This window comes from Zingiber officinale, chromosome 3A (genome assembly GCF_018446385.1).
Source record: "Zingiber officinale cultivar Zhangliang chromosome 3A, Zo_v1.1, whole genome shotgun sequence".
In the NCBI taxonomy this organism is placed as follows: Eukaryota; Viridiplantae; Streptophyta; class Magnoliopsida; order Zingiberales; family Zingiberaceae; genus Zingiber; species Zingiber officinale.
In genome coordinates, this window is record NC_055990.1 from 142,068,781 (window position 1) to 142,093,311 (window position 24,531).

Genomic DNA, 24,531 nt, shown 5'->3' on the forward strand with positions numbered 1-24,531 from the left:
TTTCTCTAAGAACATGTATCCACCAAGATTTAATTCTACCCATTATAATAAATCAATTATCCTCTAATCAACTTAGCACCGATCAGGACATAGATGATCTAGTATTGCAAGTACTTGAGGTGCAGCTGAGTGCTTTTTATCAGATATGATTATATTATTACTCCGGCGGTTTGTTTACATTCTGATTTTTGATTCAGGAGAAGTTCAGATAGCAGCAGCATGTTGTTGGCTCTTTTCAGCTCATAGCATTTCTGTTCCAAGGAACCACTCTGTTTTCTTCCCAAGTTTGATTACAATTCATATTTACAACTGATCCATATGATTTTCTGACAATGAATTTATTCTTCTTCATGTTACTACAAGGATTTGAATTATGATAAATTCATATTATTGATTTACTAATCGGTATTATTTTTGCTCATTTATAGCTGATAAGTTTAATGTTTGTCACTTTGAAATGCTTTTAGTACAGAGTTTTCTACAACAATCTTCTACAATGTCCGAGACAATACAAAAACTTTCTTCTATACATGATAGAATTGTCTACAACTGTATTCTACACTGTCCGAGTAGACTCGACCCCGGGCCGGGTCTGGCTCGGACCTGGCCCGGGCCCGTAACCGGGTCGAACCGAAACCGGCCCGGCAAGTTGCCGGGCTGGTTCCGGTTCATAGGCTGTAAACCCGGCGAACCGCCGGTTAACCGGCGGGTTGAACCAGCGGTTCAGCCGCAGTTAACTGGCGGTTCATAGCCGTTGGAACCGTCGGTCCGTTGGGAGGGTTTTTTGGGTATTTTTTTCAACGGTTAGGATCATTTGACCGTTTTTTGATCAATGGCTATGATTTAGTGTCCATTACTATCAAAACTCTATAAATAGATAGCTCATTTCATCATTTTTCACACACATCTTCTCTACTCTTAATCTAATTTTCGTATTCTCTAATCTCTACACGCTTTCGTTTTCAATTTTCAATTACAATGGAAGGAGGCCGCGGAGGTGCATCATCTCGAGCTCGGAAGGGAAAGCAAATAATGAATCCGCGGGAGGAGCACCCCAACATTCAATCCACCGATGATGAGATCGAGCATCTTCCGAATCCGACACCCGAAACACAAGGAAGTACCGATGCAATTACTTCTAAGGTTCAGGAACTTCCTCCTCTAAAGTCTTCTATTTTTACTAAACATTTTGAGAAGGTCACTCTTCCGTCAGGAGAAATGCGTGCAAAATGTAAACACTGCAATGTTTCCTACAAATTCCAAGCCGGCGGCGGCTATGGGTCGTTGAAACGACATGTAGAAACGAAGCACCCGACGGAATATGGACTCGACCGTTCTCAAACACAATTATCAAGATTTTCTTCAACTAGCGGTAGTACCGATTCCGGTTTATTTTTATATTCGGATAATAAATTAAGAGAATCATTAGCTAAATTTGTTTCCGTAGAACATCTTTCTTTTAGTTTTGGATCTAAATGCACATTTGAAGATTTTTGTAAAGAATCTCTTAATCCATGTGCTAAACGTGTTCCTAGGACTACACTTACTCGTACAATTAAAAAATTAGTAAAACAAGGAAAAAAAATTTAATTGATGAATTTAGTAAATTAGATAATAAAGTTTCTTTATGTTCCGATATTTGGAGTGATCATTGGCAAACACATTCGTATATGGGTGTGACTTGCCATTGGATCGATAACTCTTAAAACCTCCAAAAAAGATTATTAGCTTATAGAGTTTTTGATGAATCACATAATGCTCATAATATCGCACAATTATTATGTTTAATTTTAGAAGAATATGGTTTAACTCATAAAATATTTTCAATATCATTAGATAATGCTAGTTCTAATACCGCTTGTATAGATGATCTAAAATTTGTTTGTCAACCTATTATTGGAGGTTTATTTTTTCATATTCGTTGTGTATGCCATGTTTTAAATTTATGTGTTCAAGATGGTTTAAAAATGTTAGAAAGTTATATTAAACCAATTAGAATTGCAATTTCTTATTTATGGTCTCATCCATCTATAATGAAACAATGGGGTAGATTTTGTAAAATTAATGGAATGAGACCTAAAAAATTTCCACGTGATGTACCAACACGTTAGAATTCAACATACCAATTATTATAAGATTCATTTCAATATAAAGAATTATTTTGTTCATTTTTTGCACAAAATACTAATATTAATATATATTTATTTTCACAACAATGGAATATTTGTAGTAGTATTTATGAAATTTTAAAAGTATTTAATGATGCAACCGTACAATTTTCCGGTGTTTATTATCTCACTGCTCAATTAGTTTTAGAAAATTTTTCTAATATAGTATTAGTTTTAAATGAACATATTAATAATGAATCTTTATCTCCTTGCATCTTAGCTATGAAAACTAAATGGGAAAAATATTTTTATTTAATTCCTGAAATTTATTTAATTGCATTTGCTTTAGATCCTAGATTTAAATTAGAAGTTTTACAATAAATGTTAACTTTATATTATGACGCTTTAATTCCAATTAAAGATTCTTCTTCCCCTGATCCAGTTAATATTATATATAATGTTAGAATTTATTTATATGATATTTATAATCAATATTATGCAAAATATGGAACACAAATTAATATTTCTGAAATTCAACAAACTACTAGTAGTAATTTAAAACTTATAAAAGCACAACTCTTATTAAAAGAACGGACAAAACATCCACGAGGATCCTCAAGTTCCACACAGGAACTTGAGAATTATTTTACGACTTCTTTTGATTTTAATGAAGCAGATAGCGAAAACTTCGATATCTTAAATTGGTGGTCACAGAAGGCTCAAAGCTTTCCCGTTCTCTCCGTGATCGCAAAAGAAATTTTAGCTTGTCCAGTGTCAACTGTTGCTGTGGAGCAGACGTTCAGTGTCGGCGGCAACATATTAGATGAACGACGATCAACTTTGTCTCCCGACTCATTGGAAGCTCAAGCATTACTGGACGATTGGACCAGAGCGGAGAAAAGAATCCAAGGAATGCAACTTTCAGATGACGAAGTTGAAGATTTTGATACTGAAGGAACAAATACGACAGGAACAGAAAATGGAAGTGAATGAAAATGTAAAAGGATAAAAATGTAAAAGAACTACGTGGGCTTTGATTCCCCTAAAGGGATACGTAGACAACTTAAATAAGTGCAAGTCCTTTTTTCAATAAATTTTAATTTTTAATGTTTAATTTTTAATTTTTAATTTTTAATTTTTAATTTTTAATTTTTTTTAACATAGTAATCTTGAACCGTGGCGAACCGTGACGAACCGTGAACCAAACCGTAAACCGGCGGTTCTGAACCGTGAACCGTAACCGTCTTGGGCGGTTAAAGTTAAGGGTCGACCTACCTGGAACCGTCGAACTGATGATTCCGAACCGTCGAACCGATGGTTCCGAACCGTCGAATCGTCGGTTCCGAATCATGATCAGGTCTATGTCCAAGACCATGCAAAAACAAGTGTCTTCTGTACTATTCGAGAGGGTGCAAAAACTTTTGCTCTGTCCGGCACAGAATCGCCTATAACGATCTCCTCCGTTAGTTGTCTTCTATAATTTTGATAAATTATTTTATAAGTAATAATAATAATAATTTGCATATTAGGAAAGTCCAATAAATTCCATTTTGTTGGATTATTATTTAGAAGGCAACTTTTTATATATATATATATATATATATATATATATATATATATGGGGTCATTGGATCAATTCTTTATAAAGACGAAGTGTTTTGGTAAAGTCTGCCCTTACAAGTAATATAATTTTTAATTCGAGATGGAAAAACGAAATTGTCCTGTGGAAACTGGCGGGAACCAACTATCGTTTTTCCCGCCAACTTCCACTTAGCTTCCAACTAACTCACCGTTAAGTCAAACCTTCCAACTAACTCATCGCTGGCCCTCTTCAGTATGGAGGAATCCCAACAAAATGTATTGGTAGTCTCCTATTAGCTTTGGAATATGATAGATTTAAATATTATTTTTATTTCATTAAGGAATTAATTTAAAATAGTCTGTTTTTTAAAATTAATGAAAATCAATTTTAAACCTTGGGCGCTGCCGGCGGAGCGGTTGAATCATTGAATGTTTGGCTCCCCGATTAGCCGTCATCGGGCTTGAATTCGGTACGATATGGAAATACAGGCCGACATAAACTGTATAACGGATTGATAAACCATGCAGCGTAACGAGCTGAGTGAAATTCCTACAATACGAGGGTGTTGAATGCAAAAAGGCGAAGTCACGTGCCTCCTCCTCCCTTCCGCTCGCGCCGTCACTTTCCATCCCACTTTCTTCTGGCTCGCCGCAGCTCGGCGCGTCCTTTTTTTTCCTCCGAATTTCCACACCCCCAATTCGCGAACCTTTCCTTTCTCTTTCTCTTTCCTTTCCCTCTCCATTTCCACCCTCCCCGATCCTTCTCTCTCGATGTGTATATGTAAACGACGACTAACGGAGGAACAAATCCACTTCCAGTGTTCCCCCTCCATCGACCACTCCGGCCGTTTGCGGCGCGGCAATGAAGGCAGAAGACTTAGCCATGGAGGTCAGGGTCATCTCCGCCGAGGACCTCGAGACTCCCTGGTCTGTTTTCGGCCGCCGCCTCCGTCCCTTCGTCGCTCTGTTCGCCGCCGCAGACACCCTCGACTGCGACTGCCTCCCCCCACTCCTCCACCGCACGCGCGTCGTCGAAGACGGCGACTCACCGGCCTGGGGCGACCTCATTCGCGTCCCGCTCGAACCTTCCTTCCTCCTCTCCCTCCGTGCCGGAGGCGGAGACGACGAGGCCGGCGTCTACCTCGTCGTCCTGTCCGAGCGGCCGCTCGTCGGAGCCGCCAGGCTCGGCTGGTGCCGCGTCCCGCTCGCTGACGTCCTCGACGGCGTCCGGCACCCATCGGCGCTACGCCGACTCAGCTACGCCCTCCGCCACCCCCGCCACGGCGGCCGCGGCCGAGGGGTCATCCACCTCGCCGTGCGCCTCGTCGGCCGCGACCTCGACCGCCTCCTACAGCCGCACCTTGCGCAGCCGTCACTGCCGCTCCCGTCGTCCCATCCACAGTGGGGCGGGGTAGCGATCGGGATCCCTGTAGAGGCTTTCGGCCATCCACCAAGCTGGGCCAGCAGCGGCGGCGGCGGCGTAGAAAATGTCGGGTTCGTCGAAGGACGCGTGGGCTTCGGTGTCGGCTTTGACTTTCGTTTGAATTATCAGCCGATATAAACGCACACTGCAAAATACTACGCTACCCATTTGTAACTCACCCTCCGATGTACCAATATCACGCCCAATGAAATCAGTTTCCATCTCGTGGGTCCCACTGTCATGCACATTATTCTTGTGTCAGAAGAAGAAATACGTGTGGTCGCGATATCCCTATTTGTCTGTACAATGTAAAATATGAACGTACGCATGATAATATTATAACGATCAAACTTGTCAAATTTTGGATGCTAAAGAAAATACATATTTTTATTATGCGACCAAGTGGAAGCTTCCTTAATGTTAAGGCAAATTATAATATTCCACTCGCAGAAGCCATCGAGCTAATAAATATATTCCAAATTCAATAGAATTGTCCGTGTATTCAATCAAAAAAAGCTGTAATTTGAAGAGGTGATAACGGAGTCTAGTTGGATAGAAGACAATTAAATTGGATCACCTAAAAAATCATAATATTTGATTTTTAGAGTATCATTATTTGAGATTAACGTCTTGACTATACGTTTTTAACTGTGTATTTATATTTACCTCCTTTCATATTCGTGGGACTGATTCTAGGAGAACCATTGATATGACGATTCCATATTTCTAAAGAATCATAATATTCGATCGAATAGGTATTTTTATAAATAGTGAGAAAGTTGAGAATGGAAGAAAAAAATAATTATTTAATCTTTGAACTTGATAATGCCAATTGATGTTGTCAAAAAGTTAACAATTTTAAATTTGCATATCCAAAGGGCAAAGCTCAGAGATCACGAATCAGGAGTTGCGTATGTTCACGACCTTTTATATTTAAAATACTCTAAATCTAATCTAAAATGTAGGATCCGGTCTTCTGCGTAGAAGACGACCCCTAGGCTATGTCCTATTTCTCACAAGAGAATTTTTATATAAAAAATTAATTTTCTAATTTTTTGAGATACAAAATATCAATTAAAATTTTATATTGAACCTTTGATAATAAATATTTTTAATTGATAAAATTATTAAATTATTTATTTAAAAAAAAATATTATTGAACATAAATAAGATTTTATTCATTTAATTTTGAAAGATTCTTTCCGTAAAGTGTCATAATAGGTATTGTTATAAGTTATTCATGAATTTGAAAAAGAATTTTTATTTTTTTCTCTAATAAAGTTTAGTATCTTAAATATTGATTTTAATTTTAGATATATTATTATTTTTGTTATTATCTTTTAGTGTAAATTTAATTGCTTTTTATTTTAAGTTTTAAAATATTTTTTTAAAGTTTTGATTTTTTTTAGTTGGCATCGTGTATCTCGCCAACTAATTCTAAGGATAATCGGTCTGACCTCATATAAGTTTTTTATCTATCACAGTAAGATTTGTTCGGTTGTAAGATTATAAACATAGTCTTATACTAAAAACACATGTGAAATAGTATAGATTTATAAAAGAAAGATATTTTATTGGTATAAAAATTTTTAGGTAGAATTCAAAAATAAAATTATTTTGATCCTTGACTTGATACTTATAGAAATTAAGAAGAAAAGAGTCTAGCCACAATTGTTCACCAGCGACACCATCAAAATTCAACTCGAGTTTGAATCGACTTGATTAGAAATTGAGCCGAGTTTGAATCTAATTATTACTAGTTTGGTAGCTCGTTGAGCTAAACAAGTTAATAATAATAATAATAATAATATATATTTTTATAATATATAATATATTAATTTATTTATTAAAAAATAAAAAATCAAATCCGAGCCTAAGTTCATACTTAGATATCGAGCTTAAGGCTCGATTCAAACCATTATAAATCTTAAGCTTGGTTTGAACTGGGTTAGGCTTATTTATAATCCTATATACGAGGATGCATATTTTTTTTAGTATGGAAAAGCGAGAGTAGATTGTATTTTTTAAAAATTTGTACAATTTAAGAAAAATAAGCAATAAATAAAATTGAACTAATCTAAAGTTAAAAATTATTTTTCAATTAATCTAAAATTAAGATGAATGTTTTTTAAAAATAATAAAAATAATATTAAAATATAAAAAAGTAGGCAACCAAGACCTATAGATTGAGAAGAATCAATATTTATGATCAATTTACTTGAAGAAGGAAAAGTAAAATTAAGAAAAAAATTTCATAGTAAAAAAGTTTTCGTCATTTATTTCATTAAAATTTTTAGAAGGAAGAAAAATATAATTCATCAACGGATAGTCATCTTAAAATCGAACGGAAGGGATGGGAAAAAACTAATTCATGCATCTTTTTTTTATTCATAAAATTACATCATATATAAAAAATGACATATATATTATTTTTAATTTATAAAATTACATCATGTAGGTAACAAATGAGGGATGTATCATTTGTTATTTATAAAATTATGTTACATGTATAAACACACATAAAGAAAGAGATTTCTGTATCTTTTTCTACTCTTTCTCTCGAGATAATTTTCTACTATAGATTTTTTTTTCTCATCCATGCTATGATATATCCGTTTTTCCTTTTTTTTTTAATTAGTATTTCAAATATTGAATCAAATAAGATTAAATTATATTTAATTTTTCATAATATTGATTAATATGGTTATTTGATAAATCACATAATCAAAATCATATGGGTTAATCTGAACCAACCACACTTTTAAAATTCAGGGTGAGACATTTATGCCGGCACTAATCTCTAGGTCGAAAATGACCTCTAGACTAGAACTTTTGGGGTCGAGGTCTTTAGACCATCTCCAATGCACATCACCAAATTTGGTGTAATTTTCACATCAAAATGGTGTTATTTCAACACCAAACACTATTTCAACTCCAATCCATCATCATCATATCACACCAAAAAGGAATATTCTTTAGAATATTCTATAATTCTTATTAATTTTTTTATATGATAATTATTATATTTAAAATTAATACTTCTTAATATTTGATATTTTAAATTTTTTAAAATTTAGTATCCAACTAATTAATATATATATATATAATTTTTATTTTTATTTTTATTATATAATTACTCAGGCATAAATATATTTTAAAAATATTATAAAATCACACACAATTAGGATAAAATATTTTACTATTTTATATTTAAAACAAACAAGGATACTTAATTGAAAATATAATATTACAAGACTTTAACTTTCAGAATTACTATATTGTTCCCATAAATGCTCAATTAATGCATTTCGAAGGGCAATATGAGCTTCTTTGTCTTTGATTTGTCTGTATCGAGCTAGAAACTCTTCAAATCGAGTACCATCATCTCTTTTGGGCTCAACATCTGGAGTCGACACCTCAAAGTGTTCCATGATTGGTGCATTTAAATCACGTTCATCTTCAATTATCATATTATGCATAATAATACATGATGTCAGTATATCATGTAAAATATTTTTCTGCCAAAAACGTGAAGGTCCTGCAACAATTGCAAAGCGTGATTGGAGCACGCCAAATGCTCGCTCAACATCCTTTCTACACGCTTCTTGCTTCATTGCAAATAATTTATTCTTTCGACCTTGTGGAGCATGAATCGTTTGAACAAGTGTTGACCATTTTGGATATATACCATCAGCTAAATAGTAACCCATATTGTACTCTTTTCCTTGAATGACATAATGAGCAGGAATTGTAATACCTGCAGCAAGATTAGCAAAAAGATGAGAAGACTCAAGTACATTAATATCATTGTTTGATCCTGGCAACCAAAAATACGCATGCCAAATCCACAGATCATAATCGGCTACAGCTTCTAGAATAATTGTTGGCTTTCCACTACGACCAGAATATTGTCCTGCCCAAGCTGTTGGACAATTTTGCTATCTCCAATGCATGCAATCTAGGCTACCTAACATACCTGGAAAACCTCGTAGCTCACCAATATGAAGTAGCCTAGCAACATCGTGAGCATTTGGAGATCGTAGGTACTGCCCTCCAAAAACTTCAACAACGGCACGACAAAATCGTTTCACACTTTCAATAGCAGTTGATTCCCCTATTTTAATGTACTCATCAGTAGCATCTGCTGGTACACCGTATGCTAATGCATGCAATCTAGGCTACCTAACATACCTGGAAAACCTCGTAGCTCACCAATATGAAGTAGCCTAGCAACATCGTGAGCATTTGGAGATCGTAGGTACTGCCCTCCAAAAACTTCAACAACGGCACGACAAAATCGTTTCACACTTTCAATAGCAGTTGATTCCCCTATTTTAATGTACTCATCAGTAGCATCTGCTGGTACACCGTATGCTAATATACGAAATGCAGCTGTTATTTTTTGCAAGCTTGACAAACCAAGTCTTCCAAGCCCATCTCTTCTCTGTATAAAATAGTTGTCATGATTAGTAACAGCATCACAGATACACATAAATAAATTTCGTCCCATTCTGAATCTTCTTCGAAACATTGCATCATTATACAATGCATTTTCGGCGAAATAATCATTGAATAGATTACGATCAGCAGCTTCACGATTACGATTGATCATCTTATGACCAGGAATTGAGCCTCGATGCCTGCTTTTGTTGCTTCCTTCATTGAGATAATTTAAGACAATTTGATTATTGGTAGAAATCACCTGAGCGATCAATTGTTGCCTTGCACTAAAACTTTCTGCATAGTTATCATCATCAGAGCTTGAAGATGATAAATTTGATGAACCTTCAATATTGTTATCCATTTTCTGAGATAATTGAATGGATGAGGTACATGTTGCTTATGGGGTATGTATTTATAATGTATGTTATAAACACATTTTGACAAATATGCACATATGACATGACACAACAATGACAACATCGAGACAAGTTTAGCAGGCGACATGACCGGGCATTGAAAACACATTTTTGTGTGCCCAGATGATGTGACCTAACAATGAACACATTTGGACAAATATGCACAGATGACGTGACACAACAATGACATCGGGACAATTTTGGCAGGCGACGTGACCGGGCATTAAACACACATTTTTTTGTGCCCAGATGACGTGATCTAACAATGAACACATTTGGACAAATATCACAGATGATGTGACACAACAATGACAACATCAGGACAAGTTTGGCAGGCGACGTGACCGGGCATTGAACACATATTTTTGTGTGCCCAGATGATATGACTTAACAATGAACACATTTGGACAAATATGCACAGATGACATGACACAACAATGACAACATCGGGACAAGTTTAGCAGGCGACGTGACCGGGCATTGAACACACATTTTTGTGTGCCCAGATGACGTGACCTAACAATGAACACATTGGACAAATATGCACAGATGACGTGACACAACAATGACAACATCGGGACAAGTTTGGCAGGCGACGTGACCGGGCATTGAACACATATTTTTGTGTGCCCAGATGACGTGACCTAACAATGAACACATTTGGACAAATATGCACAGATGACGTGACACAACAATGACAACATCGGGACAAGTTTGGCAGACGACGTGACCGGGCATTGAACACACATTTTTGTGTGCCCAGATGACGTGACCTAACAATGAACACATTTGGACAAATATGCACAGATGACGTGACACAACAATGACAACATCGGGACAAGTTTGGCAGACGACGTGACATGACACTGAATCAAAATTTGCATAATTTTATATTCACATTTTTTCACTATATAATGGCTTACCAGATATTGGTATAACACATTGTATGTCAACAATTTTTGTGAGAGTTTCTCTTCTACTAAAATGAGTGCAACCCCTCGACAAGCTTCATACTCATTTGAAGAAGATAAACACTTATGTTATGTTTACCTTCATATTTCACAAAATCCAATCATTGGGATCAACCAATCGAAGGATCAATTCTGGGCAAGAGTTGAGAAAGAGTTTCATGCAGATCCAAATTTTGCGCATCATAGTCGACCGCCAAGATCTTTGCAAAAAAGAATGCTTCTTATGCTAAGTTCAGTATCCAAAATGAAAGGTTGCATTCGACAAATCGAACATCTGAATCCTAGTGGAGCATCGGAACAAGATATTGTAAGTTACTATGCTCATATTTATTTTAGACTATCTAAATTTTAAAATCTAAGTCTAAATTTATTAATACATATTATTATCTTCATAACTGATGTTCAATTATTTTCTTGCAGTTAACTCGTGCCAAAATGTTATTTGCAGAAGACCCAAAATACACAAAGGGTTTCAAATTTGATCATGTCTGGAATATTCTCAAAGATATTGAAAAATTTGGCATTGACACTATGAATACTGCATCCATAAATCGCGACAACAAAATGCTAATGCTGGTTCATCTGAACAACAATTCTCCGAGGAAGCATTTCATACACCTTCATCTCCTTGTGTGTCTGCTTTTGATCTGAATATCACTGATTCAGATAGCGCTGGTAGTTCTATTAAACGACCTCCAGGGGTGAAAAAAACAAAAATGAAGAAAAAGAATGATGAACAGATTGCAAAGGTAATTAATATTAATGCTCAACTTGTTGAGGCAATGAATGCAAGTACTGCTGCTACTACAAAAATGGCAGATACTATGCTTTACAAGGAAGAAACCAAAATTTTATTCAAAGATTTGAACTCGATCTCTAACCCGATGATGCGTGAATATATTCGCAATGAGCAAATTAGAATTATGCAAAAGAGAATGCAAGTACAAGGATCTCATTCAGCTGCACATCAAGGAGAAGAATCTCAAACATCTCAAATACAGGGAGAAGGATCACAGCTTAATCAATATCAAGGTGAAGATCAAGAATCTCATAATCCTACGAATATTTTTGGGCAATTTCATAATTATTTTAGCGAAATGGGGAGTGATCTTCTTGAATATTAGTATTATAATATTATTAAAGTAATTTTAAGTTTATGTGTGCTTTAATAGTATCGTTTGTACCATGTACTTGTTTGTTAAGCTTAGTTAATTATGTTTTTAAGTTTGTATTAGTAATATTTTAATTTAATGTCATTACTATCTTTATTTTGTATGTCAATGTAATGGGTAATGTATTGTATATTTATGCATATCAAAAATTTTAATATTTTATTGTATTATGTTTATGAAATTAATGATAATTTATAAATGTAATTATAATTAAAATATATTAAATAAAATTAAAATAATAATTTTAATAAATTAAATATTTACAAATATACATAATAAAATTTAAATATTCTATTAAATGCACTTAATTTAAATTTATAATAAATAATAATTACATTTAATTATACTATAAATAAAGAAAAAGAAAATAATAATTATTAATTAATTACATTTGATTTTATAATAATATAATAAAAATAAAAAATCTCTCCATCACCAGTGATGTGAGGTGTTGCACTATTCACATCATCATATTTAGGATGGGTTTTGGTGTATGGATTACAGTAATTTGATGTAAAATTGATACTATATTTGATATTTTGATGATGAATTAGAGATACCCTTATAGATCGGAACCTTTGGATGAGACTTTATTCACAATCTCCTTCGTGCCTATTATTACGTCGTGGCGTGGCAACTCTTATATCTGGATAAGGTTCATATTAACATTTGACATTTAATAAAAATTAGTGCATATTCATAATTTCACCCATTATAATAATACAATGAATAAGATGGGTCCCAAAATTGAGCCGAAGTAAACAAAAAAACTAATTATGTGCGGTAAAAGTCAAATAATACGGCCGCAAAGCTCCATCAGGTAGTTTAGTTGATCGGACATTTTTGTTCGAGTAGCTCCTAAATCCTCCTGTCTCGATTGTAATCTGAATTTTCTTGATCCGATTAGATTTTCTAGACCTATTACTTGATCGGACGTCCGATCAGATGTCGAGTCCTTAAGATATATAATTTTCTACAGTAGATTAAACTAGTTCAAGAGCGATATCTGATTAAAAAGTAGATAGAACTCATCTAGTTGAACCGTTACAATTAATAATCCCTCAACCTACTAATTAAATATTTCTTTTTAATATTTTATATAACTGTTGTCAAAAAATTAAAAGAGTATTCCTTGTGTTATTCATATGATGAAAACTTTCACCCTATAAATACAGAGGTAATGGGTCTAATTTAAGAAAGATTATAAAATGTTAGAATGATTTATCTTATTTCAATAATGCATCGATATTCGTACGGAGAAGAAAAATAATCATATATAAGAGATCTTCTTTCAAAGGTGCAAGCACGCTATGCAACATTACATTAAGCTCTTAGAATTTACGATTCTTCATTTTTCTTACCACTCGTTTAATTTGAACGTCAGAATACTTATGTTGAAGACCCCTCGTTGATCCAGACGTTGACATTTCATTCCTCTTTTGTTCTTATTTGACATGTAGACTCGCTCGTGACACTGAGTCCTTTTTGCTCGGAATCTTCCTATGATCAATCACAAAGTCACCTAGTCATTACATCATCATCTTCCCAAATTTAAGTGAGCATCATACAAAAACATGTCATAAATTAATTAGAACTCATATATTTTAGTTAACTCTAATATTTCTTACCTTTCTAAACAAATTGTTCGTTAAACTAATTACTTAAACATAGCTTTTCTTATCCGTCTTTTTATCATGCACTGATTTAATCCATTCTCAATTCAATTTTATTTTTCATTTTCTCAAAATTAACATTTACTTAATTGTTAAACCCTAAATACATATATTATACACTTCAACATCCAAATTTTTTTAAATTTTATTTTCTTTAGTTCGAACATTATAATTCAACCTTTAAACTTTAAAAATAAAATTTAATTGACTAACCTTGGAGCTAAAAAGAACAAAAAAATATTATCAGACAACTTAAATATATACTCTATGAGCATTTGTTTTTTTTAGCTTGAACATTATAAAACCCTTAAATTTTAATGGAAAAAACTAATTGACTTAATCCTGGAACTAAATAAAAGATAAAAAAACTATTAAATCCATCATTGTCGCGTCACTTCATCTATAGTATCTAAAGGTGCGCCCCTTAAGAGCGGGTCAAAATGGAGAAGACCGACTGAGGTGATGGTCAAAATCAAGAAGGAGTTAAAGACGTCAACAATATTAGGGGTGCGTCCAAGCTGGCCATATGTCTGGTCCAGTGTGAGTTCCCGCTCGGGCCTCCCGCCCGGACGAACCTCTTATCTCGACTTAGGTATAAAAGGACTCATGTATCAAGTGGCATGATAGACTGCCGGGCGGGAAACATGGTCGACTGACCATCCTCCCCAATGAACAGACAATATTTTACCTGACCTGCGGCCTATCTGATTGGATCTAGTGGTCGATTGGACACATGGGTACTCGGTAAAATGAAGGGTCAAGCGAAGAACAAACAGTTGATTGCATTCCGTGAGGCCATCAGGCGATCCACCAGCCGACTGGTGGCAAATCGGTTCGACATGGGCCCCATGAGACTACACCTGAACCGAATACTGACTTGAGTATCGGAGGGTCAACGTCGGGGACCCCTTCCCTGGCTCGACACTAACGCTCCCTATGTTGCAGGACAACGCGAAATCTTCTTCCAGTTAACAGCAGATCTACGTTTCCAGTCAACGTCTTCTCAGCTTTCGGACAGGATCATATTTGATGTCATAAGTGGGAACTTCACCTATATCTAAGACGTGAAGATGGAAGATGCTGGATGACTCACTACAGTGGTGTTAACTCAAGAAGATCCAGAGATGCTGGTAAACGCTCGAGCTGCAAGAATGTTACAATAACAACAGCAGGAGGCGACCAACTGTCAAACGCTAAACGACCCAACTGTATCGGCAATAGGTTAGCATGCTGAATAAGGAACCCAAGTAGAAGACCCGGCCGGTCGCAAGCCAAACCACCAGGTGATGGGTGCCTTCCAGCAAGAACTCATTCTACCGACCAGCATGCGACCATCACTGAACGCGTCGATCCCATACCATAGGGTGTTATTCTGCACGCCTTCGGAAGAGTATGACCGAGCTGAAAGGATATAAGGATCATCTTCCAAGAATGCACTCTTCCGGGATGTGCAGAGAGGCAAAGCACCCCGACTCGATGACTCTCCCGAGCGAATAAACAGGCAATTCCCCCAAGAAATTCTCGACGATTAGCTACCATGCCACTTTAGACCTCTGACGATCAGAGAGTATACAAGGTTAACTGACCTCGAGAACCATCTGCTCAAGTTTGATAACGTAGCCATACTCCATCAGTGCACTGATGGAGTCAAGTACCGCGTATTCCTCACCACGCTATCCGGTTCAACACAAAGGTGCTCAAGTTTGAGAACTTTGAGAATTTGAGAAATTTGGAGAATATTATGGAACATATGAAATATTTTAAAAAATTATAGGGTACTGTGTGTGAGAGAAAATAAATGAGAATATTGGACATTTAGAGGAATACGAGTATTTTGAGAAGATGTATTTTTTTTCTACATATAAAAATTAAAAGATTTGTAAAAAAAGTATTTAAATTTTCATCCATCTCAATTACAAATAGAGAATGAAAGAAAAAAAAGAAGAAGTAAAGAGTGAAAAGAATGATAAAATAAATGAAAAAAAAAATGTGAGATTGGAGATGTATTTATAGATTTTTTTTAAAATTAAAAATTAAATTTTTACTGTTGAACAATGACTAATAAATTAGCCGTTGTTCAACGACTAATTTGTTAGCCATTGTTCAAACATATTTTTTAATAAACAAATATTTAAAAAATTATTTTAATAAAAAAATATGAAGGAGTAGCTCCGTAAACATGGAGTCGCTAGTGGGAGGGAGCTCCCTTCGTGTCGCCATGTCCACAATGAGAGTTATGGATGGTCTAAGAGTCCATCGTTCTCACCTGGCAAGGTCGCTTTATCATTCTTCGTTGGTCTATGTCGTCGCCTTGTTATTATCATTTGGCCCTAAGTTTGCACTAGGGCCCAAGGACCTTCTTCATGTAAAGGACAGTTGTGCTAAGGCAAATTGCCTCCCATGATTTACCTATCTGTATCTTACTGTAGGATCAATGATACTAGACTGCTCGGGGTGAGCACAGGGGTATAGTCAGGAATGAAAATTATCTTGGGCTCACCGTAAACTTTACGTGTTTCTTCCATGCTCACGTCCTTCAAGAGGTTGGCATTGCCGCTTGCGACGTCATGTTCACAAACCTCTCTGGGACAAACACCTTCAGTTTCTTCCACGCATCTGGATCCCTACTGATCACTCATGCATTCACGTAGTTGGTCATCCTAGGAGGAATTTAGTACCTATCATTTTAAGGATCAACGGTCGATGGTAGCACAAGGTCGAGGTAGCTATGGGTGGTCATGGTGTTCCAAAGATGATGGTCAAGGTCGGGTCATGACTATAGGGCGAAGTCAACATCACTTGCAGAAGGGAGAACATCGACAATGAAACTCTCGACAAGGAGAGCAGTGAATTGGGAGTTGTGGTGTTAAGGGAGGAAGGCAGCAATGCGGGGCTGGGGCAGCCACTATGGCGATGGTTGTGCAAATATCACGTACTGTTAGGGAGAAGGGAGACCCTAGTTGTGCTCATTGAGTCACAATCAAATACCTGCGATGAGGTGTTGGTTGTCCACACGACAGATCGCGAGCAAGGCGTTGCGGCGTCGCGCACAGGGAGGTGCAGCAGTCGTGACAAGGAATATTTCGGTTGATTGAAAACGTATGGATGAAAAAAAATAATGATTTTTTTAAAAAAATGAGTGGTGCTAAAGTCCACCCTAGCCAGGTGTGGCTTAGTGCCTTGTGAGCGATATCACTTTTTATTCCAATAAACCGATTAAAGGAAGTTAAATAATTCTCACTTAATGATAAGTGCTCTCGAGGAAAGGAAGCAATGAATTCGTGACAATGATGCTAGTGTGCGCTATAGTACTATTAACATGAGGTAAAAGGTGATTCGCTCACCTCCAATATCTCCGCCAACCCGACCCTAGGCTAACACAAAGGAGATAAATCACGGGTGAGTACTAGCCATTAGTGAAAGTGGCCAAGGTATGGGGGAAAACATGCTTGGACACGTCGAGTTTCAATCTTAAGACCCTATGTGGTAACACTCCATGTCTTAATCACCGCACCGCCCTGAGGGGACTAAAGTATTATTAACATGCACGCTATAAATTATCTTACTATTTTATTAAGAATCTCCTCTCTTTACTAACTAATTTTGGTGAAACCTAAAATAAAAGTACGTTAATGTCCTTTTTGCTATTTGTACCAAAAATAATTCTAAGGTTTATTAGTAATTTCCACAAATACATTAATCAATGATCCAGAGTTCGAGACTCAGTTGTGGCATATTATTGAGAATTTTTCTCATTAATCAATTAGAAATCTAGAGTTCTCTTTAGTCTCACATCTTAGAATAGACAACACTGCAAGCAGAGAAGTTTTTATAAATACTGTGTGTCAGTGATATTAAAAAGCATACTTTTCTTAGTTTTTTTTTTACTAATATCAGGTATGATATTAAATTAATTTTTTTATAAGGGGAAGTCTATTACAGTAGCTTACTGCTGGAATTCTCGAGTGATACCTTAGCATTACACTATTGCATGGGTCTGATACACTCTTGGCTAATTTATAAATGGTCTTTTGGCTAAAATTAAGTGTAGTATTTATTTTTATCAGTTTAATATATGACATTAAGAATTAAATTAATTTTTTATAAAACAGTATATGCGACTCACATGCGTGGGACGGGATCCTCTGGACCGCAAATGCGGTCCAGAGGATGGACCACTAAAGATTATTGGTTCATTTGAATGGACCCTACTTGTTTAATAGATGGGGCCCATTCAAATGAACCAATGCATGGAATGGTCCATCCTCTGGACCGTTTTTTGTTGTCCAGAGGATCTGCTCTCCACATGCATACATGTATTATATTATACACGTAAAGTAGGACAAAATCACGTATAACTTTGGTGGGGTAGTTGTCCCACTTCAATTTTTTTAGCCCTTAGAGGTGTATACAATTATAAAAAATATTAGAATCTTGCCTCACTAAAAAAAATAAAAGTAGGGACAATCCTCAAAAATTAAAACTATTTTTATAGGCTCAATTTCCCCTTTAAAAAAAAAATCCGTTTCAACTTATTACGACAATAACGTCTTTAGGTGATCAAAGGATGGGATCAAGGGATTCTAGGCGTAGATGGAATTCCACCAATGCTCATCGGTATGCAGCAAAATTCTACATGATCGTCGGTAAGCTTTCCTTCACTGTTTTCAGATCGTCACCACATCTCCGCCACTTCACAGTTCATCTTATGTGAATATTTGATGTCAACTAACTCAATGCTGCTGCTTTATATTGATCAGACTCTTGCATTATTCCTCCGGATTCAACTCTTCTGTTCGATATAGAATTCATTGGGTAGGCAGGAACCAGAGACCTACAGAGTCTTTTTCTCACAAAAGGAACCAACAAGGGCTACAATTACTTAAACAAGAGGGAACCAAGGGCTACAATTAATTACAATTATGCAGTACCGATTTTCTACTGTAAACGACCTTTATCAATTCAAAATCTGTAAAGGAGCTATCTTAGTCCCACATCGTTAAATTCATGTTGCATCACGCGAATATATGGGTTGTCGTTTGCACCTATAACGCCGAGCTGGGCAGCGCCAGTTTGTGACCCGAGCGGGGGCATTGAGTGATTTGGATGATGGGAATGAGTTCTGAGGCGTGAATCCAATGTATAATTGTTGGCCTGCCCAATTCCAAGTTGACAGTGAATCGGTAAAATCGGATGAAGATCTGATTCTCTCGGTTTATAGTGCGGAGGGCACCGGTTCAGGCTGGTTTAACAGAGCAAGTCCACCCGCCCGCTTTCAACGGTGGAAGGATAACAGGTCGATTTACACGGGATTCACATTACTCCTCGCAGCCTCTTCCAACAAACAAATCATTTTTACCTTTTTAGTTTTTAATTATTCCTTGGAACAACTTTCACATTGCATTTTCTTAAATTTGTATCATCATTTACTTTGTCTAAAAACAATTATAATCCAGGATGTTTGTTGTCTCCTGCAAACATTTTGCGTATCATGAAAGGATCATATTTAGGTATTTTTATGCATAAGATGCTGATCTTTTAGCCCTTAATGTATTGTGGATAAGGTAATTATATTGGTGCTCACTGATGAAGCAGTCAATTAAATAGAATAGAGTTTGATGCTGTGAAGCTTCTGAAGGCAAGGGAATAAATTATACATCTACTTAAAATTGGGAGTGAAAATAGCATGAGAGAAGAACTACTGATTACATTGTCTCCAAGAATCCAAAATAGATAAAAAGTCCAACCAAGATGCAACTTTGAGACTAATCGTGATGAAATTTATAAAGCATTACCTTCTTAATAAAGATACCATGTGTATCATTACATAAGGTTCGTCTTTATGGATTTTTAAAAATAAATACAAGAAAAGAAATTAGAACATCATAGGAAGTAGAACACACCAAGTTTCACTAAAGTCATTCAATTGCTTATTTAATTGCAATGAACAATGCAACTCAAGAAATCATACAATACTTCGGAATGTAGGTGCAGAACTCTGATGCTCTTATCAACTTGTTCTTGTAATTTTCTTTAAAAGAAACCAAGGGATGCATAACTAGTACATATAGCATATAGGCATCCAAGTTGAAGTAATAACTAAAAAAAATAAATCAAATATTTGAAGTAATAACTAAAAGCAAGTTAAAACCCAAGTTGTTACATCTACTAACCCAAGTTAACACTTCGAAATGCAATTGCTTATTTCTACTAATCGAAGCAGCACGATCAAGGGCGGAGCCACCCTTGGGCTAGGGTGGGCTCCAGCCCCACCTCCTTTCTAAAAAACATCATGAATAATTTTAATTTTTCATGTATCAGCCCCATATAAATCCATTAATTGGCCATTCTCATGCGCTGACAAATTTTAAAATATCAAATTCAAAATAATGTTTTAAAATATCAAATTAGAATGATAAATTTTATAAGTCATTATAAATATATTTATGATAATAAACATATTAATTCTAACTTTTTTTGTATGTGTTTTACCCTAAACTTACTCGCAGCGCTGTCTCTTTTACTCTCCGTAGCAAACGAGGAATTTACTATTCAAAATTAACCTAAATTTTTTATTTCTTACTCAATAAAATAAAATTCCATCATTGAGTAAGAGCCAACGAGCATCAACCGCTCGAGTGGTGGTCGAGGAGGCAACGAGCGATGATCGCTCGTGAGTCGGACGCTACCTCGCCAAGTGACCAGCAACCAATTCACGTGCAACCACCTGTGAAGCAATTACACACGAGGTAGACACTGCCTCACCAGGTGATGTGCAACCGCTTCACTAGCGGTCGCACGTGAGGAGGTCGTTGGTAGAAATAAAAAAAAATCCCTTAATTATGATTTTCATCGGAAGAGCATCTCATTTTAATAAAATTATGAAAATAATATTCCATCTATAATTTTTTATTTAAAATATCACTTTAGAGTTGCTTTAATTAAAATTACTTTTGATGTACTTCATATTTTTATAATTAGATTGACTGAGAATAAGAAGAATATTGGATAAAAAAATAAAAAATGTGATTTTTATTTTGATATTTTATAAAGTGAGGTTTTTTTTTTTTTTTGATTTTTTGTTGTTTATATTTGGTAGGGAAATTTGCAATAAATAATAAACACACACCAATCTAAATTGGGCCGGCAAGCGCTCCCACGGCCCAAAGTCCACAATGACATTAATGTAAGTTTAGCTAAGGGCTCATTTGATCTGCCACGTCTTAAGATGTGTATAAATTCACCTCATTAGGGTTTCCACCTTGTCAACGACGGCGCAGCAGAGCAGCGGCAGCCATGGTTCTCAAGTACCATTTTTTATTCTCCCTTATTTCTTCTTTCTTCGATCCATTAGATTGCCTCTCTAGCTCCTGATCAGCAATCTCGGTTTGCGGGAACGTCAAATGTCTTTCTTTTTTATTGTTTCTTAGGAATTTCGTTAGATCTGCAGTTCCATTTTGTTTGTGTCATTTTAAGTTCTTGTGGTTGATTTTATTTGTATACGAAGAGTTAACATTGATTATCTCGCTTTTTATTTTTTGTAGCGTGGGATTTCGAATATTTATTGTGATGATGGCCATAGTTTTTGTGGTAGTTCAATTCTGAATGAAAGTTTGAAAAAAAAATTGGACCTTTTCTTTTTGTCTCCAGAGACCCTGATTTGCATGTACGCCTGAGAAAATGAATGATGCTCCAACAGGACTTCTTCCCTCGTGAAAATTCGTGATGTTAGACCAAAATCTTTTATTTTGATGACAAGCAAGAACTCATGAAAATAAAAACTCGAGTTTTTTTTTCCTTTTTTGTTGATAATTCTTAATTTGTTAGTTTTGTTTGCGTGAAGCAGTTATTCTGTTGGAACTTGTATTAAAGTTTAGAAGTGTTATTATCATATTGATTTGCTTTTGTATTCTGATGCAAGACACGTACAGTGGTCTGAGTTCTACTAAAAGGATATTTATTGACCTTTTGGCGAAGAAAGAAATAAAACATGTGCCATTTGCATTCATGATACTTCAGCATTTCACATTTTATTACTGTATTTCTGTTTCTTGTTTGTGCCTTTATAAAATGAAACATCTCAGTGTACCTATTATGTGAAATTTGCTGAAATACTCATGGTTTCTTCTGTCTGATCTATGCATAGAACTGAACTCTGCCGCTTCAGTGGTACCAAGATATATCCTGGAAAGGGTATTCGATTTGTGCGTTCAGATTCTCAGGTAATTTGTATTTTCAGTGATGACTCCCTACTACTGAACCACATATTAAAGTTCACAAATTTACATTATAAATGGATAAATTTTCATTTAATTGTCAACCTTTCCTAATTGCTAGCCTTTGTTCAATTGCCTTATTTGTTTTTCTTGAATACTTATGAAATTAATCCATCTGCTCAAGTATGGTTGTGAAAACTGAATTGCTGATTACAAACTAGTATTCACATGGATGATAATGAAAATTTTCCTCAACTTATATCTACTTGTTCTTTTAGGTCTTTCTTTTTTTCAATTCAAAATGCAAGAGGTACTTTCACAACCGTCTCAAGCCTGCAAAGCTCACCTGGACAGCAATGTACCGAAAGCAGCATAAGAAGGTGATTTTACATATTTTGTATTCACATGATACACATGCTATTGCAAAAGGTTATTTGTTGATCATTACTTTCTATGTATTAGGATATTGATGCTGCAGCTGTGAAGAAGAAGCGCCGAACTACTAAAAAGCCTTATTCTAGATCGATTGTTGGTGCCACGTTAGATGTGATTCAAAAGAAAAGATCTGAGAAGCCAGAAGTAAGAAATGCTGCTAGGGAAGCTGCACTTCGGTATGTAGATCTCATCGCCATTTTTTTCTGCTAAGCTCTGGGGGTTTCTATTCCTTGTTGTTAGAGATCACAGGAGGCATGGTTTACCTTTCTAATTTTCTATGTTCGTTGCTGTACTTGCAATTTGCAGCTTCAAAACTGCACCTAATTACGTCTTGTTTGGGTAGTGGAAAAATTGAAATAGCGAATTTGGACCCCCCAAAACTCCCAACCACCAAAATTGAACTCCTAAAAATAAATACAACTTGTAACTCTTTGTAGCTGATATTGAAGAAATGTACCAAGGAACATACTTATAAAACTATTTGTAATTAAAATAATCAGCAAGTCAGGTTATAAATACAACTTATATTATGGATCATATTATATATATTTATAGTGCATTTTATTTGATTAATATTTAATTTATTTATATAATTTTTACTAAAATATAATATTATAATATTTAAGTTTTAGCTTAGGTATAATATTTAAGTTACAGCGTAGTATATTCTGCATAATTTTGACCACTATGGTCTAGGGCTAAGTAGTTAGCTATTGAGGGCATTGTATATGTAGAAATTTGAAGCTGAATGCTTAAGGTTTCATAGTTCATGTCTGAGCCAAAAGTTTTGATAAAAGCTACACTGTCAGATATTGCTATTAAAATACAAAAACATTCTTGATTCAGGCGACGTTGTAACAAGAACATCTATATATACATGAATGCACCACAATTTCTCAAAATAAGAAAATTGATTTGTGGATAAATCACTGATCCTACATTTTAGTGCATTCAGTTTGTTTGACCTATCTTTTATTCATGTACATTTTAGTCAGCTTCAACATATTTGCGACTGTAGTTAGCTTTGATCTAGCTCCTGAAAGAAGTAGACGAGCTGATGCTGCAGATTGTACAATATTAAGACTATGCTGTGCCTGATTTCGTTTGTTCTAGAGGTGGTTTTTGTTGTCGTGTAAGTTGACGAAATAACTCACATGCAGTGAAATCAAAGAGCGAATCAAGAAAACCAAGGATGAGAAGAAGGCAAAGAAGGCCGAGTCGGTTGCCAAGACCCAGAAGACTCAGACAAGAACTGCAGCAAAAGGAGCTGCACCGAAAGGCCCGAAGCTTGGAGGTGGCGGAGGAAAGCGCTGAAGCCCATTTCTACCATTCTTCCAATTTAGTTTCCGTAGATCTTGTCGTATTTGACTGCATTGCTCTTCTGTTCCATTTTTAGCATTTCAATTGACTCATTTTAAGTTAATTTTCAGTCAGTCAGTTTTGAATCAAATTGTATCAGAAGTCAGAAGCCCTGCAATTTATAATTATTGCAATTATCACTATTTTTTTGCGAGTATGTTTATGTTCATTTGATTGCTTGTTTTTACATATATAATTATGATATTTTTAATATTATTTGTTATGTAAAGTAGGAGTGTATTCTCTTTCTAATTCTGCTTTGCTAAGTTAAACATAATCGTCTACATTATTTTTGTATAATTAGAATATGCATAATATCGTGAAAGGATTAATGAGCACAATTTATGAGAATTATGGTAGATTATTGAAGGCCAGAATTTGAAATCGGTGTGATTTTCTTTATCTGTTGGAAAGATAACAAAACAATTTAAGAAAATGAAAAAATTAAGTAAATTGTTTGAAAAATTAAATTTCTCATAATAAGTAGAGGTGGAAAACGTATCGGGCTTCGATTTCGCAGAAATTGATTGAAAATGAAGTTTCCTGCTTCAGTCTGATCACGACCATTCAGGAATAATAAAATAAATCTTGTCGCCAATTTTTTTTCATTTCTATTTTTTTTGCAGGAAAATTAAAATAATGCCACTTTTCTTTTTACAAAATCATCAACGGACTTACCTTTTTAATTTATTATTAAAAAAGCCTTATCTCCAATAGACATTTTTACTAATTTT

At 35.3% G+C, this 24,531-nt stretch overlaps 2 protein-coding genes and 1 pseudogene across 2 annotated transcripts; 2 read left to right on the forward strand and 1 right to left on the reverse strand.

The window, feature by feature from the left end:
* Positions 1–8,369: 8,369 nt before the first annotated feature.
* LOC122050717 lies at positions 8,370–9,916 on the reverse strand. The gene is made up of 2 exons (XM_042611603.1): positions 9,304–9,916; positions 8,370–8,869 (listed from the first exon to the last, which is right to left on the reverse strand). The coding sequence occupies exons 1-2, from the start codon at positions 9,914–9,916 to the stop codon at positions 8,370–8,372; spliced, it is 1,113 nt and encodes a 370-aa protein (XP_042467537.1).
* Positions 9,917–17,806: 7,890 nt separating this feature from the next.
* Positions 17,807–17,964, forward strand: LOC122054286 (annotated as a pseudogene).
* A 3,033-nt stretch (positions 17,965–20,997) lies between these two features.
* On the forward strand, positions 20,998–23,940 carry LOC122052583 (60S ribosomal protein L24-like). The gene is made up of 5 exons (XM_042614174.1): positions 20,998–21,094; positions 21,934–22,009; positions 22,282–22,383; positions 22,466–22,614; positions 23,599–23,940. Exons 1-5 carry the CDS (start codon positions 21,084–21,086, stop codon positions 23,750–23,752), a joined length of 492 nt encoding a protein of 163 aa, XP_042470108.1. The 5' UTR covers positions 20,998–21,083; the 3' UTR covers positions 23,753–23,940.
* The last annotated feature ends 591 nt before the right edge of the window (positions 23,941–24,531 follow it).

Bases quoted from the DNA above. Each gene is read 5' to 3' on its own strand.
- LOC122050717 (XM_042611603.1), bottom strand. From the start codon at position 9,916: ATGGATAACAATATTGAAGGTTCATCAAATTTATCATCTTCAAGCTCT. The intron at 8,870-9,303 runs GTATGTTAGGTA...ATCTTGCTGCAG, and splicing joins TGAGCTACGAGGTTTTCCAG to GTATTACAATTCCTGCTCAT.
- LOC122052583 (XM_042614174.1), top strand. The intron at 22,010-22,281 runs GTAATTTGTATT...TTGTTCTTTTAG, and splicing joins TTGTGCGTTCAGATTCTCAG to GTCTTTCTTTTTTTCAATTC. The intron at 22,615-23,598 runs GTATGTAGATCT...ACTCACATGCAG, and splicing joins GCTAGGGAAGCTGCACTTCG to TGAAATCAAAGAGCGAATCA.